This window comes from Ovis canadensis, chromosome 2 (assembly GCF_042477335.2).
Source record: "Ovis canadensis isolate MfBH-ARS-UI-01 breed Bighorn chromosome 2, ARS-UI_OviCan_v2, whole genome shotgun sequence".
Classification (NCBI taxonomy): domain Eukaryota; kingdom Metazoa; phylum Chordata; class Mammalia; order Artiodactyla; family Bovidae; genus Ovis; species Ovis canadensis.
The window spans coordinates 40,328,915-40,347,066 of NC_091246.1; the positions used below are offsets into that span (position 1 = coordinate 40,328,915).

The window sequence follows — 18,152 nt, forward strand, 5'->3', positions numbered from 1 at the left end:
CACAATGCAATATTACTTCACCATGTAAAAGAAGGAAATCCTGCCATCTGCAACAACATGGATGGACCTTAAGGGCACCAAACAAAGTGAAATAAATCAGAGAAAGACAAGCACTGTATGAGCTCATGTATATATGGCATCAGAGAAATCTAGACTTGTAAAAACAGAGTAGAATGATGGTTACCAGGGGCTGGCAGGTGGGGAACAGCAGAAAGACTGTTTACGGATATAAACTTGCAACTAGTAGGTAAATAATTCCTGGAGACTTAAGGCTGTCACATAAATTTTCTCAATTAAAAAGAAAAGATGGCTTCCCTGCTGGCTCAGTGGTAAGGAGTCCACCTGCCAATTCAGGAGACACAGGTTCCATCCCTGATCTAGGAAGACCTCACCTGGCTCAGAGCAGGTCCATATGCCACCAGCTACTGAGCCCGTGCTCTAGAGCCCGGGAGCCGCAACTACTGAAGCGTGTGCACCCGAGAGCCCATGCTCCATAACAAGAGGAGCCTCTGCAAAGAGGAGCTGGTGTACGGCCACCAGAGTGGCCCCTGCACGCCACAAGCGGAGAAAAGCCTGTGCAGCAATGAAGACCCAGCACAGCCAAAAATAAACAGATAAATAAAATTCAAACATTTTCAAAAAGAAAGAAAACTGGATAAAGTGAGGGCAAGTTTTGGACAAAGGGTCCATGATTCTTGCTTGTGGAGAATGTGGGAACATGTGAGTAAAAGATGATGACCAGTACCTTTTACTAGATGGTGGTGCCTTTTAGTGAAATGGGGAGAAAGGAGAGGAAGGGACGAACCCCGGAGGACAGTGGAAGAAACAGCTTGTGTTACTGACATGCTAAGTTCAAGGTGTCTATTAGTCATTCAGAGATTCATGTTGAGAGAACAGTTTGTACAGAATCTGAAGTTGGAGGAGCTGTCAGAGCTGGAAATAATTATTTGAGATTGATAATGGAGAGATGTGTTTATATCCACAGCACAATATACTTTCTCAGTGAGACAGGTAAATAGGAAAGTATTTCTACAGTTCTATATTTATTTACAAGTCACTTCTCTGCAGTTTTACATATTTTTAAAAACACATGGATCAGTGTGCATTTTTGAAAAAAAATTAGAGTGTATTAGCAGCCTGAAAGGTGTGCTCTGCTTCCTAAGGAGTTTTAAATAAATGATACCCATGCCTATGTTTACAGCAACATCATAAACAATAGCCAAGATATGGAAATGTCAACTGATGAATCAAGATGATATGATATGTATATACAGTGGAATACTACTCAGCCATAAAAAGAATGAAATAATGCCATTTGCAGCAACATGGATGAACCTAGAGATTATCATGCTATGTGAAGTCAGTCAGTCAGAGAAAGACAAATACTACATGCTGTCGTTTATATGTGGAATGTAAAATACGACACAGATGAACTTACCTATGAAACAGAAACAGACTCACAGAGAGAACAAGCTTGTGGTTGCTAAGGGTGAAGAAGGGTAGGGGAGGGATGGATTGGGAGTTAGGGATTAGCAGATGAAAACTATTGTATATAGGATGGAAAAACAACAAGGTCTTATTACAGAGTGCAGGGAGTTCTATTTAATATCCTGTGATAAACCATAATGGAAAAGAATATGAAAAAGAATGTGTGTGCGTATATATGTGTAAATGTGTGTGCATGTGTGTGTGTATAAATAAATAAATAAATAAATAAATAAATGTATAACTAAATCAAGAAGTGACAGAACCAGACATAGAACAACAGACTGGTTCCATGGTCCAAAATCGGAAAAAGAGTACATCAAGGCTGTATATTGTCACCCTGCTTATTTAACTTATATGCAGAGTACATCACGAGAAACGCTGGGCTGGATGAAGCACAAGCTGGACTCAAGATTACCAGGAGAAATATCAATAACCTCAGATATACAGATGACACCACCCTTATGGCAGAAAGTGAAGAACTAAAGAGTCTCTTGATGAAAGTAAAAGAGTGAAAAAGTTGCTTAAAGCTCAACACTCAGAAAACTAAGATCATGGCATCTGGTCCCATCACTTCATGGGAAATAGATGGGGAAACAATGGGAACAGTGATAGACATTATTTTGGGGGGCTCCAAAATCACTGCAGTTGGTGACTGCAGCCATGAAATTAAAAGACGCTCGCTCCTTCGAAGAAAATGACCGACCTAGACAGCTTATTTAAAAGCAGGGACATTACTTTGCCCACAAAGGTCCATCTAGTCAAAGCTCTGGTTTTTCCAGCAGTCATGTATGGATGTGAGAACTGGACTATAAAGAAAGCTGAGCACTAAAGACTTGATGCTTTTGAACTGTAGTCTTGGAGAAGACTCTTGAGAGACCCTTGAACAGTAAGGAGATCCAACCGTGCATCCTAAAGGAAATCAGTCCTGAATATTCACTGGAAGGACTGATGCTGAAGCTGAAACCCCAATACTTTGGCCACGTGATCGGAAGAACTCAGTTGAAAAGACCCTGATGCTGGGAAAGATTGAAGGTGGGAGGAGAAGGGGACGACAGAGGATAAGATAGTTGGATGCCATCACTGATTCAATAGACATGAGTTTGAGTAAGCTCTGGGAGTTGGTGATAGACAGGGAAGCCTGGTGTGCTGCAGTCCATGGGGTCACAGAGAGCTGGACATGACTGAGCAACTGAATTGAGCTGAAAGCACTTTGCTGTACAGAAGAAATCAACACAACATTATCAATCAACTATAGTTCATAAAATAAACTTAAAAGTAAGTAAATAAGTAAATAAATAATAATGGACATTTTCCCAACCTTGGTCTAAGTAGCTCTGCCTATTTAGAAGGTATACCAATACTCTTGGATACAAGGGTCCTCCCTGAATAGGAGCTTTTCCCATCAAAATCATGACATGTATATGACATGGTCCCACGGGCTGGATGGCTGACATACTGCCTCCCTGATCCACTCACCTGCAGGAGCTCGGCATGTAAGAGGAGCGTGTAGGCAGCTTCAGTGTAGTTCTCGCAGTCCCGGTGCAAGTCTCGCAGCTTGTACAAGTACCTGGTCAGAAGGGGAGAAAGGAGGCATTCTGCCGCCAGGTAGTTGATGGGATACTCGGCTCATGCCACAGCCAGGTGGCAGGAATAGTTACTTCCTAATCCTGTAAGGCAGCAGTCCCCAACGTTTTTGGCACCAGGGACCAGTTTCATGGAAAACAATTTTTCCATAGACGGGGTGTGGGAGGTGGTGGTTTCAGGTGATTCTCATCAGGGGTCTGCAATCTAGATCCCTCACTTGCACAGTTCACAGTAAGGGTCAGGCTCCTGGGAGAATCAAATGCCTGTGCTGATCTGACGCAGGCAGAGCGATGGGGTGCCACTGAACACACACATGGAGCTGCATTCACTGGCCCGCCGCTCACCGCCTGCTGCATAGTTCAGTTCTTCACAGGGGGTTGAGGACCCTCTTTAAGTCTTTGTGCTGCTTCCTGTCTTTCCTAGTCCCTCTGTTCTACTTGGTATTCTTCATTTAAGCTAGTAGTGTTTAAATTTGTTTCTCATGTCCCAGACCTCTTTGGGAAACTCATGAGAACTAAGGAGTCTTTCCCCAAGAAAGATGCTTTACATCCAAGTTTGTTCAAGGCTTCCTGAACCCAGGGCAACAGTCCTTGACAGAGGGTGAATTTCATGTCTTTGCATGGTTAGCTGGCTGGAGTGTCCTCCATCCTTCCCTGACACAATCCTCGCCCCGCACTTCCTCGTGTATTGATCTAAAGAGTTTACCTTTTCGGGAGGATGGGAACACATTCACATACTATTTGGTGTCTCTCGAAGCAGCAAGGATGGTGTTCAGGTTTATCATTGCTTGAAAAGTAATTAATAAATCCACGACATAAACAGCAAGAGCAGAAATTTCCTTTGGCTTACCTTATGTAGATGTCCTCTCTCTTCTTTTCTTTGTAAAAATTCTACAAAAAAAAGACACAAAATACAACTGTAAATAAGTTATTGATGAGCTTGCCACAAAAACAGTCAAACCACCAGCTGCACTTTTCAACAGTGTCATGTTTCCAAAGGCTTTGTTCTTTTCCTTTAATGAATATACCCACAAAATAAGGAAATGGCAGCATTCTGTTTTGGGTGTCTTTTTTGGGCCATGCTGTATCACTGCAGATAGTGACTGCAGCCATGAAATTAGAAGATTCTTGCTCCTTGAAAGAAAAGCTATGACAAACCTAGATAGCATATTAAAAAGCAGAGACATTACTTTGCCAACAAAGCTATGGTTTTTCAAGTAGTCATGTACAGATATTGAGAGTTGGACCATGAAGAAGGCTGAGTGCTGAAGAATTGATGCTTTTGAACTGAGGTCCTGGAAATACTCAAGAGTCCCTTGGACTGCAAGCAGATCAAACCAGTCAATCCTAAGGGAAATCAATCCTGAATATTCACTGGAGGGACTGATGCTGAGGGTGCAGCTCCAATACTTTGGCCACCTGATGTGAAGAGCTGATTCATTTGAAAAGACCCTGATTCTTGGAAAGACTGAAGGCAGGAGGAGAAGGGAATGACAGAGGATGAGATGGTTGGATGACATCACTGAATCGATGGACATGAGTTTGAGCAAGCTCCGGGAGATGGCGAAGATCAGTGAAGCCTGGTGTGCTGCAGTCCAAGGGGTCGCAAAGAGTCAGACACGACTGAGCATCTGAACAACAACAATGTGGTGTGTGGGATTCTAGTTCCCCAACCAGGGAGAGAACCCGAGCCCCCTGCATTGGAAGCACAGTCCTAACCTGGACCTCAGGGAAGACCCAGGAAAAGTTTCAGTTTATAAAAAGAAAAGTTGAAGAATTTTAAGACCAATGTGAGGAAAATCAAAGTGAACAGACAACAGGTCATGATACCGAAATCACTTGATACTCTGTTTTCTTCAGTTCAGTTGCTCAGTCGTGTCCGACTCTTTGCGACCCCATGAATCGCAGCACGCCAGGCCTCGCTGTTCATCACCAACTCCCGGAGTTCACTCAGACTCACGTCCATCGAGTCCGTGATGCCATCTAGCCATCTCATCCTCAGTCGTCCCCTTCTCCTCCTGCCCCCAACCCCTCCCAGCATCAGAGTCTTTTCCAATGAGTCAACTCTTCACATGAGGTGGCCAAAAGGGCGTCAGAAATGGTAGGTATTCTGTTTATATTAAGCAGAGGAGACCATGGCTGCTAAACCTCTGAGGTCTTTGGTCCCAGTTATACTTTTTTAGGAAAAGGCAAGACCAGGGGGTTCTACCCTTTTGAGGATTTTATGGACTAATTCTCTACTCATGGTATATCATTTCTAATGCATTTTCATCCATGTCTGATACTTTCAACAAAAAAGCAATCACATAAAAAAATGCAGAGAAACAGTTTGAGCATGGCCTTCTATAAGAGAGCTGAGTCAAAAGCTTCTGTTGCATTTTCCATTCCTGTTTCTATATTTATCCTCAAGGTCTGAGGCAGTTGTTATCTGTGAGTTCAAAGCTGAGTTAGCCATTCCAATTATCTTTTTTTGGCCATGTGGTATAGCCTGCAAGATCTTAGTTCCCAAACCAGGCATTGAACCTGAACCCACAGCAGTGAAGGTGCTAAGTACTAACCACTGGACTGCCAGGGAATTCCCTTGGCCATTTCAATTAGACTCAGCAGGACACATACTTCAGAAAGGTTGCCAAGAGAGAGCCTCGTGTCTGCCAAGAGAGAGCCTCGTGTCTGCCATGTTTACTTAGAGCTGTGCAGTCGGGGGCACTAGCACTGCCCTCTTGGGGACCCAGGGGTGTGGTACATACCAGCACATTCACAGTACAGCTCATGCGGTTCTCCTTGCTCTCGTCATGCATGACGATCGTTCTGTAGTCCAGCAGATTCTCTAAGAGGCTGCTGACCAGGAGCGCGAATACTTCTCCGGAACCGGAGAGGTATTTATGTTTCCGGCAATGCTCTAGGAGCCTGGGGGGCAGAGATGGAGACAAAATGCCTTGTCCCACACCTACATTCCATCGCCACCTGTGAGTGCTGCCCAAGGTCCTGGCAGCAGGTGGCGCTGGACCAAGAGACACACATCCTTCATATGACTCCAGGTTCTCCTATCCTGGAGCCTTCGCCCACAAGGCTCTTTGCTGTTACTCAAGTTCTGCGTTTTCTTTAGGTCTGCAGCTCAAGCCCCACCATCACTGAGAATCCCAGCCCATGATGCCCTTCTTTGAACTTCTATTTCTAAATAGAAGTATTTCTATTTCTTCTGTCTATACCACAGAAATGAGAACGTTTGCCCAAGAGGTTTGCGTGTACTATCTGATTCCTCTGCTCATTTGAAAGGATCATCTTTTCCCCGTCTTTATTCTCAGGCATCCTGAGGGAACTCTGGAGAGTCTCAGAGTAATGCCCAGCCTAGAGGAACCTAGGAACCTAGTATACATCCAGACACGTGGCTTTTCACATAAAAGTGTTATTTTTCAGGGAAAAAAGGCACAGGTGTAAATAAGTAAACAGAAGTTAAACTTTTGGTCTAAATTATCTCCCTCTGGACCCAAACAGAGCAAAGTTTCCACAGGAGCTTCTTAGATTAGACAGAAGAAAACTTGGTGAACAAGACAAAATGTGGGTTCAAAGCACTACATTAGACTCTAAAATTACTCTTGAGCACTGGAGATTGGTGCAGTCATATTTCTCTGCATTCATGATTCAAAACGAATGAAGGAAAAACAAGATCTGTACATGAAAAGTCAACTGTAGGATTTTTTTAAAGTGTAGTTTTATCACTTGTAAACACTGTGGGTATGTGTTTCTATGTGTGAGTAACTTCGGCACTTAATTTCTGTATGAGATCAGAACTGCGGAAGTGATAAATTGAGAGGTTTGAAGCTCAAACAGGCAGACCAAATGGGCACAGGATGGAAAGATCAACCAATGTTCTTATCACCCATTACAAAACAGACTTCTAGAACTCCACAACATAGACAAGTCATCAGTTCCATTTCTGAGCATCCTCTGTGCTGAAGCCTTAAAAATTTTTTCGAAAAAAAGAGAATAATAGAGTTGGGAGTGTCACTGTCCCCAACTCAGTCTACTGCCTACCACTTCCCCAGAGCACGTAAATCCTGGAATGATCTAGGCACATATTCCATCAACAGTTGACCAAGTTTGCCATAAAAGTTCAGAGAACATAAGAAACGAACAGTTAGGGTAGTTAGAACCTAGGGTGCTAGGGAAATCTGCAGGTAGTAACAGTAACAAACACCAGAACAGCCCACATTTATCCAGCATGAGCTCTGTGACAGATACTTTGTGAATACATCATCTCATTTAAATCCTCACCAAAATACAGATCCTATTATTGTAGATGACAAAAAAAAAAAGGCATCACATAAATACAGTCAAAATCCTAGTATGTGGAAAAAATGGGATTTGAAGCACAGTCTTTAATATCTAAGTGTTTCTTAAAATTCTTTAATCAATAAATTAATTTATGGCTGTGCTGGATCTTCATAGCTGTTCGGGGCTTTCTCTAGTTGCAGCAAGCAGGGGTCAGTTACTCTCTAGTTGCGGTGTGAGAGCTTCTCATTTTGGTGGCTTCTCTAGTTGAGGAGGATAGGCTCAAGGCACATGGGCTAAGGAGTTGTGGCACACAGGCTTAGTTGCCCCTTGGCATGTGGGATCTTCCCAGACTAGGGATTGAAGCAGTGTCCCCTGCATTAGTAAGTAGATTCTTAACCACTGGAGCACCAGGGAAATCTTATCTGAGTGTTCTGAAACACTGTTTTTATATTGTTTTATAAAACACTGTTTTATATTGTTATTCCATACATGCAAAGGGTGCCAGAGTCAAAGGGCCAGAGGGTGCCAGAGAGGGAGGGAATGGACGGGCTGAGTTAGGGCTGAAAGGAAGGAAATGCAAAGCACTGACAATGTACCTAGTGTTCCCAGACATCCCTTCCAGGGCATAAGGTATTTTTAAGGGGACCTTGAAAAGTTTTTCCCTTCTCCTTTAAATGACTGTTTTGAAGCCATAATTAGAGGAGCTAGCACTTTTGTTAAACTTCAGCAATTCAAACACTAGGAAAAATATCACCACTCAGTCGATCCCCCCCTCTCCTCCATCTGCCCTGTTCTTGAGGGCCGGGCTAGCCAGGAAAACATGAACATCTGACTCATAGCAGATAAATGAATGGCAGCAGCGGATGGTGTCAACTCCACGCACCGCACAGAAAACCAGTGTGGTGGTGACCCCAGCGATGCTGAGACTACTCAACTGGTCTGCAAGTGCAGCAGAAGCCTGTTTTCATCCATCACTAAATGATGCCGTCAGCTAGAGATTCTGTTTCTGAAATACTCACAGTTTTTCCAGAAGGACCTTGTATTGTTCGTCTCCTCTGCCCCCTTCTACTTCCTGGTCCAGCTTTGTGATCAACTCATTCTCAAACTGAAAGCAGTCAGAATTTCATAGGAGAACGTCACAACCTCAGAAGAGGACAGGAAAGACATACGGACAACAATTCTAGACTAGGACCCATCCGTCTACTGAATTGTGAACTCTCTTCACTATACACAGAGGACGATCACAGTTCACATCACTCATTAATAATGCACCTGCTAGCTAGCTAGCTTCAGTTGTGTCCGACTCTCTGTGACCCCATGGACTGTAGCCCACCAGGCTCCTCTGTCCATGGGATTCTCCAGACAAGAATACTGGAGCGGGTTGCCATGTCCTCCTCCAGGGAAACTTCCGAACCCAGGGACTGAACCTGGGTCTCTTATGTCTCCTACGTTGGCAGGTGGGTTCTTTACCACTAGGACCATCTGAGAAGCCCAAAATGCACCAAGGCGATGTCAAAATTTTCTAAAGCAATCTGGTGTAACTTTGTCCTTTGCTTTATAATTGCAGAAAGAAAACTAGCCTAAATATTATTTTCCTATCATAACTATGCATATAAAAATAGCTTAATGGTTTTAACTTTCCATTTTATTTTTGGTTCCTGTTGAAGTCTTGACAATGGGATTGCTTTTGCGGAGCTTCATAGCTGCAAAATCTTCCTTTTGATACTAATATATTATGTATCGATAGATAGGAAATCTGAAGTACAGGAAAAATGTATCAGGCAAACTAAGGTCTCCAAACTAAAGACTTCAAAAACTAAAGCTTAATCCACTGTAACAGTTGCAAGAGACAGGATTAAAATGCATAAAGTCAACTTTTTTTTTAATGATCCAGAGATAAGAGTGCTGCTTTAGGAAACACATGTACCAAAAATACTGCTTCCAGGACCAAAGATGGGCTATCTTAATTCTGTGTCTAATTGCTTTACAAAATAAAATGCAAAAACAGAAGATTTAGATAACTTTGATTTGTACTGTTCAGGCTACTGATTCTCTATTAGGAAAAAAAAAAGAATTGGATTATACATGCACTAGTAATGTGATCCACCACTCCTTACCATATGGAAATTGCCGTTTCCACTGAAATTGAACTCACACTGCATCATATCAAAGAAAATGGGGATGGTGGCTTTCCGAAGCTCTACTTCAGGGGTTAATGTGACTTCCAGAATGGGACCCACCATGGATGGGATGAATTTGATTTTATGGGGACCTGAAATGAAAGGAAGTGAGGATATTATAACAATTTCACCAGAAGTAAAATGCTACAATTTTCCTCCACAGGGCCTATAAGAAAAGAAAAAGTTGTGGGTAAAGCAATTCAATTCAGGAGTGAGTGACTAAATATTCTATTCTGATAATACGTGATTGTCATGAGAGACCCATACGTCAACCTGCACTTCCAAACACACAGACAAATCAGTCGCAATTAAAATGAAATTTTAATTGAATTAAAAGGAATTAAAATGAAAAAGACTTCATCGTGGGCTGCATGGAGCACAAGGAGTGGTGTTCAGGTTGTACACTTACCCAGGTTATACCACATGTCCCGGATCCTAAAGCCGATCTCCTTTCTCATGTCCCCGTATCTAGGAAGAAGATCATAAACCAGGAGAAAAATGTGCGGTGGACACGAGAACATGTAATACTGATACAATGATAAGGGGAGTAAAGAAAGCCTGCGTTCTCTAGATCACAATCAAGGTAGATACTGAGGCAAAAATCACATGAAGAGCTGCAGCTGACATGTAAATAAGCCCCCAAAAGACCGATACACACAGAGATGAGGGGACACAGACAGACAGATGGGGGTCCAGCAAAAGATGGAGCAAAGTAAGTGCCAAAAATCACTGAGAAGATGAGATCAACACACTTACTGAAGGGAGAAGAGTGAGAAACACTCTGATTGCTCTTAAGCAAAAATAAATAAAAAAAATACTGAAGAAAAGGAAGATGACTGAGGTATGACTTACATGGTAATATGGCTAATGACGTATAACAAACATGCTGCCTGTATATACTTATATTAGAGTAACCCTTAGCCACACCAGTCCATTCTTTAAAGCGCTTACACTGCGAAGTTCTAGACATACATCCTCAAATGGGCTGATAATGTCTCCTGAGGGGTGAAAACTGACCCATGGGGACAAAAAAAGAAAGCTTACTGCTTTGGCATATAAAGTAAGGTATACATTTAGTACATAAACATATATTTAGTATATAGGTGGTATTAATATTTCATTGGGGGGTTTGTGATTAGGAAAACATTTTTCTAAAAAGGTTCCAGGGACTTCCACGGCGGCCCAGTGGCTGGGACTCTGCTTCCAGTGCAGGGGCACGGGTTCAATCCCTGGTCAGGAAACTAAGATCCCACACGTAGCATGGCACAGACGAAAGAGAAGAAAAGTTAAAAAAATAAAATGAAAAGGTTTCTTATAGAAGTTTACAAGGGAGGACAAAAATGTAGAGAAACACTGATCTAGACAGTGGTTCTTGGGTGGAGATGAGTAAGAGTTACCTGGAAATCTTTTAAAGAATACAAAAGCTGGGGGCTGCTCTACATAACATGCCATATCAGAGGTTGGGGGCTTAGAAAATGGAAATAGGGTGGGTCAAAAGCACATAAGGAGACTGTTCCCAGGGAATTCAAGTACAGATGTATGACCTACCCTGCCAGCACAGATATACATTCTCTTCTCATGTTACTATTGCACCCAACATTTTTTTTTGAAATTCCTGCTTTGGAAATGCCTTCAAATGTCAGAATAAAAATCATATTGAAAAATTTCTCTTACTATTCCATTTTAACAAAAGTATCTAATTTTACTATTAATATTTTATAAGCATGTGTAGTCCAGACTGGCACATACTCGACAAGAAATAACTATTCTCATTGCTTTTTAATACTACTGTTGATGCTTTTGCTAAAAATAAGAAGTCCTAAAAAAAAAAAAACTCATTCACATTCCTATAAACTTAATATAAATGTTATTTCTTAAGGCTTATCTTTACCAGTATGCATATACATTTTTATGTGGATTATACATATAGTCACACTTTCCTGAAATGACCAAAACGAAAATCACTTATCCTAACTAGCCACTTTTATTTATCAGATTTGGTGTCAACTCATTTCACTAAAATCAAATCCATCCCTGAATGAAGGTGTCCATCTTAAAAAATCAAATATCTTTTGATAACCACCCCACCAGGAAATCTACAAAATAGTTTTTACTTTTATCTTTGAATGTGCAATCACTAACTCTCAACCTCTTAGACACCAATCTTAGCATTTAAGCAGAGAGTTAGAGGGATGCTAAAATAATTTTCTTAGAATCCCAGACATGCTAGCTGGGAAACAGAACAAAAACGTCATAGCCTTTAAATGATAAATTTCTTAAGCCCTTTTAAATTATACAGCCTTTAAGTTCCTAGGCTCTCAATGAACTTTGAAAAAGATTTGAAATGAAAGCAATGAAAATCTTCCCTAAATCTCTCATCACACTTGCACACAAGTCCATTTTGAATACTAAGCCAGGAATCTGGAGGGTATTTTTAAGTGATATGTTAGTCTTGGCTTCTCTGCTGAAGTAACTAAAACTGGGAGATAGACCAGTGGTGCCAAAGGAGTCTGCTCTGTGAATCATGAGTAAGAGCAGCACTAAGCTTGCAATTTGGATAAGCTGTCAGCAGGCGGCAGCTGTTCTGGGTGATGGGAGGACTTTCTGGCCTGAGTGCCTCTCCATGTGGGGATTTTATAAGAGAATGCGATGGTTGATTTGAAAATGAATGGGCCCTGAGAAGAGATGTGAATCTGGGGCAATCTGAGGTTTATTAAATGATTATTTTAAGACCAAGATCACTAACAATATGAGTAGCCAGTGAACAGTAATTTCCGTGATATTAAAAATCCTGCTCTGAATAGAAACGGAGGAACTCCCTTCCCAATTATAAGCAAGTTTAAGAGGACACTTACTTTTTTATAATTTTGTTGCGCTTGGCTTCTGAGAAGGTTTCAAGTTGAAGGGACTCATGGGTGAGAAATGCTACTGCCAAATGGAAGTAATTATTCCAGAGCTGCTCAAAATTAATTGTGTGGGTAAAAAGAAATGGAAAATAACATTAACAAGGGTCATACTAAAACAGTGACACATAGTAGAAATTCACTCTCTGGAAATCAATAAATAAAGTAATATCCACAGAACATTTTTCTCTCTCGTGTTTCAATGATTCAGCCCTGAAGATTTTAACACTTTACTAAGATTAAAACAAAATTTTAACTATTATATTTGTCTTTACTCTTGGGATAAAGAAAAACTGCTGCCAAGCAGTGTACCTATTTATAGTAGGTAGTTTGGCAATACTTATCAAAAGTCCTAATGTTTTGCCAAACTTTTGAACTAGTAAATATTTTAGGACTTTATCCTGGAAAAATAAAAACGGGTATTTAAAAAATATTTAAGTACATGCTATTTAACATAACAGAAAATACAAACAACCTAAATTTTCATACATAAAAAACACATATGTATATATGCACACATACACACGTATAAATATATGCAATATCCTCCGCTTATGTCTTCACTTTCCAAGTTCCACAGATACAAACAGAGGCTATGACACAGCAGAAGCACATCACCAACCACATGCACCCTGTAATGGAAGCAGAACCTTGTCTGCCTCCGCCAGCACTTAGAATAATGCCCTGCACGTAAAACTCTCTAATATTTGCTGGGTGAATGAATGAAGATGGAGCTAGTGGTCACTTGTTTTGCTGTCACTCTGGACTTTCAAACAGGTGTGTATACACACTGCTCTCTGGACACCAAACCATTTGTAGGTAGAGGAATACCTGTGTGACTGCCTACAAGCAGGTGTGTGTAAGCGCTCTGATAAGAGCTGAGGCTATCTGTCTTCCAAAATGAAACTCTCCTCTTGCTTCAGCTGAGAACTGAAGGAATCTCTAGGTGAACTGCACGCTTACCTGAAGTTCAAAGCTTGCCTGATCCATGAAGAATCTGGTGAGAACCTCAGCAAACTGATTTATGGCACGGAGGAAAACCCTGGTGGGGGTGGGGGGAGAAAAACACACTGGATAAATAAGGCAAACTTCATGCTCTTTGAGACATTTTCCGGGCTTCCCAGGTGGCTCAGTGGTAAAGAATCCACCTGCCAATGCAGAAGACTTGGGTTCAACCCCTGGGTTGGGAAGATCCCCTGGAGAAAGAAATGGCTACCTACCCAGTATCCCTGCCTGGGAATCTCCATGGACAGAGGACCCTGACAGGCTGCAGTCCATGGGGTAACAGAGACAAATCAAGCCTGGACTTGTTAACCTAAGACCTTTAGATCAATCAAGATCCTTAGAGACCAAAAACAGCACAAAAACTGGCCTTCTGTGGTGAAGGCCCAGTTTCTCGAACTGTCTCCTAGCATCACTCAAGGCTGCATCACAATTGAGCCAGTTGAGAGGATCAGCTCCTGAGCCTCAGATCGGAGCTCTTTCTACTCCATCGTGACGCTTGTGTTTTCAAGTCTAGGACTTTGGATGCAATTGTTTCTCTAATCTGTACATAGTTGGGAAGTGTTTTCTAACCAGATACCAGGACCATGGAGACAATGCTTATCATAATAATTTACTTTGTTTAGCTCTTGAAAAATCCTGAATTTGAGTATCTGTGAATGCGTGTTCAGTAGTGTCTGACTCTTTTTGACCCCATGGAATATAGCACACCAGGCTCCTCTAGACACGGAATTTTCCAGGCAAGAGTACTGGAGTGGGTTGCCATCTCCTACTCCAGGGGATCTTTCTGACTCAGGGATCAATACTGAGTCTCCTAGATCTCCTATACTGGCAGGCAGATTCTTTACCACTGAGCCACCTGGGAAGCCCCTAAGTATCTGTATTCAGTTCATCTGACTTGAATTCAACAAGTCTTTGTTGAAGACCAGCAACTGCAAAGCACTGGCTTAGGTTTTGCCTTGAAAGAGACACTTTCTGGTCTTAAGAAGGTTACAGCTTGGTGGGGTTCACTTGCAACCTGTAAATCGAACCCTGACCCAACAAAGAACATGGAAAATTCTAGGAGGGGGTATCAAACAGGTATAGGGAATCAAAAGGAGAGAAGAGGACATCTAGGTCAGAATGGCTTCCTTTGGAGATGGCATTTGAGAAGGAGCTAAAGGAATGGGAGGCAGACTGATGGCCAGAGACGATGGGGCAGGCACGGCAGGCGGAAGCAGCCAATGTGAGGGAAGGCATAGAGCACGTTCAGCGGCGGGAAGAGGTCAGTGTGGCTGTAGGGCACACTATGCGGGCTTCCCAGGTGGCGCCAGTGGTCAAGAACCTGCCTGCCGATGCAGGAGATACAAGGGATGTGGGTTCCGATTTCTGGGTCGGGAAGATTCCCTGGAGGAGGCAACCCACCCCAGTATTCTTGCCTGGAGAATCCCATGGACAGAAGAGCCTGGTGGGCTATAGTCCATGGAGTCACAAAGAGGCAGACACAACTGAAGTGACTTAGCATGCACACACACTGTATACGGAGGGAAACAGTGGAAGATACGGCTAGGAAAGCAGGGGGGGGTCAGGATGCCGAAGCCTTGAATATTAGGATAAGAAAGGCCACAGGGCAGCACTGAAAAGATGTCCTGCAGAGCTGATGATCAGCATGAGACAGTGATGAGGTAACAGCAGAAAGAAGAGAGTTGAGAGCCTGAGTCAGGGCGGCTGATAGAGCCTGGATGAAATCAAGAACAGGAGGGCATACTCCAAGACCATAGAGGGAGGACGATCTTTACTTTCCAGATGATGGACCTGAGGCAAAGAGACGAGACAGCGCTTCACAAGGCTCAGAAAGCTAGTTACCAGACCCAAGTTTTCAAATGCTGCCGGCCCCACGATGGGTGGTCTCACCTGTTCTGTGTCATATTCATGACCATCCAGTCTTTAGCGTAGATGTTTTTTCCAATTAGATCCTTAAACATGATAAAAGTTTCCATGAGGAAGTCCTGCAGAAAACAGATGAGGAATGGTTGGGGGAAAACTGGGTTACACATCGTATGCCTGGCCCGCATTACACTGATGGCCACAGTCCCGTAACAGTCTATCTTTTAAGTTTCTTCTCTTAAGTTTCAAAACACAGTGTTTTGCTTTTTTTTTTTAAATTATTTTATATTGGAGCACAGTTTATTCACAATGTTGCGTTAGTTTCAAGTGTACAGCAAAGTGATCCAGTTATACACATACATCCACATATTCTTTTTCAAGACCTTTTCTCATTTAGGTCACTACAAAATATTAAGTACTGCTCCTTGTGCTATACAGAAGGTCCTTATTGGTTATCCATTTTGAATATAGCAGTATATATATAATACAGCTTTCTTAGAGCTGTTGATTTGATGTTTATATCATATAATCTGCCCTCCCTGGTGGCTCAGATGTTAAAGAAGGTGCCTGCAATGCAGGAGACCCGGGTTCAATCCCTGGGTCAGGAAGATCCCCTGGAGAAGGAAATGGCAACCCACTCCAGTATTCTTGCTTGGAGAATCCCATGGAAGAGAAGCCTGGCAGGCTATAGTCCATGCAGTCACAAAGAGTCAGACATAATTGAGTGACTAACAATTTCACATAATCTGATAAGGGAGAGAAGGATGAAAAAACTGCACAAATTTTATAAATTATAAAATAGACTATTGAAAAATTAAATGACTGGCTTAAGGCCATAGAAACCAAGAAGCAGAGAGCTAGGATCCAGACCTTTGGGTTCTGGATCCCAAGTTTACAGCCATAATATCGTTAGTGCTTAACTGCCAAATGTTGTCTGAATAGATCTACTGCACTTCAAAAAAATCCACCAATTGTGAGAAAACTGACACTTTTTAACTTTTTGGAATCTTTTAAAAACTGAATTATAATTAACACACGGTATTGTATCAGTTTCAGGTGTACTACATAGAGATTCAAAGGTTTTATACATGATCATCACACCTAGTCCAGTTACCATCTGTCACCCTACAGAGTTTTTAGAGTATTATTGACTGAATACCCTCTGTGTACACTACATCCTTGGCAGTTATTTACTTTATAAACTGTCAGCTGGGGTCTCTTAATCCCCTTCAGCTCTTTTGTCCACCTCTCCTCCCTCCTTCCCTCTGGTAACTACCAGTTTCTTCTCTGTATCTGAGTCTGAGAAAACTGATACTTCTAACAACTCTGAGTCCAGTTCTCCCTTATTACGGTTAGAATGGAAACAAAATGCTATAAATAAGAAGCAGAGTCAGGATTCTTCCTATTCCAGGAATGCTTCCATGGGTAGCCTGGGGAGAAGGGTCCTAAACGCTCCTTACAAAGAGATGTCAGCAGTGGACCCTGATGACTGTGACAACTAAATAACAAAAGCCCAGGATCGAGAAAATAGCTCTTCTACTCACAAGGCGGCTAAGAGGAAAAAAGTAACTCAGAGAAAGAAAAATCAGGCTAAAAATCAGCGCTTAAAAGTTTGGAAAGCTTTTAAATTTATTAGTTAGTTAAATTTAGACATATTCCACTCAGATTCCTGAGCTGAAAACCCAGTCCAATTTCTCTGGCACCAAACCGTGCAGTTTCAGCAAGCACAGAAAGAACGAGGGGCTGTGGAGGCAGGGGGCCTGGGTTCTATTTCTAACAATATTCCTCAGAGAGCCTAGTCCTGATGGCTACCCAGCGCACTTCGGAGGCCAAACAGCAAAGGATCAGGAACCACAACAGGCCGGAAGTCTGTGCTTTGCAATCTTCCTTCTGGTTCAGTGCAGACTAAATCATTTCTACCTTCCATTCTCACATCCTAGCCCTAGTGCACAAGTTTTTCAATTTTTCATCATACATTTTAAGTGCACCCATTACTTAATAACTATTCCATTAACTTTTTTTCCCTCAAGTCAACAGGAGCTCATGGTTTGTGAAACGAGGATGTAAAATGCTGGTTATCCGCTTCTGACACCGACTCTACGTTCAGCCCCAGGTGCTCTCAGTGAACTGTGAACAGTGATGGCATAAGAAGGGCAGCTCACAGATCTCCCCAGGCCTCCCTTTCTCTACCACTTCCCAGCGTCCTTCAAGTGATTTCTTCAGAAGCAGCAGGACAGAAAGAAAGGAGGGTCCATTGAAGGTTGAAAGGCCTAGCTGTACCCAGCAGTTCTCCCACTAATGACCACTGGTTCCTTGGGGGCAATAATCCTTTTCTAATTAGATGATGCTGGGGGAAAAGTTCACACTGACCTAGAAAACAGAGGTTAAACCTGAGTTTAGAGTTTTTTCTGGTTTTTTTTTTTTTTTTTGGTTACTTAATGGAGCCAAATTGCCCGGAGTTTGAACTTACTATAAACGTCTTTATTCTACCTGCTTTCAAAGGAAATCTGAAAAAATGTCATTTTTTCCCCCCTGTGGCTGCAAAGTGCAGCATATGGGATCTTAGTTCCCTGATGAGGGATGGAACCTGTGTCCCCTGCATGGGAATACAGAGTCCTAACCACTGAACCTCCAAGGAAGTCCCAAGAAGTCACTATTTTTATATTAATTTTATCTTACAGAATAATAAAATATTATATATATAGTATAACATCATAATTATTATTATAAGTAGTTGGTTCTCATCGGTATTAACACTTGTCAGGTACAAAGGCATTTTCCATATGTCCATTCCATTCATCAGTAGGTACATTAAGCATTTATTTTTTGGAGTGATGAAAATATCCTGGAATTAC

At 42.0% G+C, this 18,152-nt stretch overlaps 1 protein-coding gene across 1 annotated transcript in view; it reads right to left on the reverse strand.

Moving 5' to 3' along the window:
* DOCK5 (dedicator of cytokinesis 5) overlaps window positions 1–18,152 on the reverse strand; it is a 274,699-nt gene that overhangs the window by 46,983 nt on the left and 209,564 nt on the right. The window contains exons 29-37 of the mRNA XM_069575968.1: window positions 15,325–15,419; window positions 13,393–13,471; window positions 12,382–12,482; window positions 9,936–9,994; window positions 9,464–9,618; window positions 8,366–8,451; window positions 5,819–5,978; window positions 3,922–3,962; window positions 2,965–3,055 (exon numbers count right to left, since the gene is read on the reverse strand). Of these exons, the coding sequence (XP_069432069.1) occupies window positions 2,965–3,055; window positions 3,922–3,962; window positions 5,819–5,978; window positions 8,366–8,451; window positions 9,464–9,618; window positions 9,936–9,994; window positions 12,382–12,482; window positions 13,393–13,471; window positions 15,325–15,419 (867 nt within the window). The remainder of the gene's footprint in view (window positions 1–2,964; window positions 3,056–3,921; window positions 3,963–5,818; window positions 5,979–8,365; window positions 8,452–9,463; window positions 9,619–9,935; window positions 9,995–12,381; window positions 12,483–13,392; window positions 13,472–15,324; window positions 15,420–18,152) is intronic.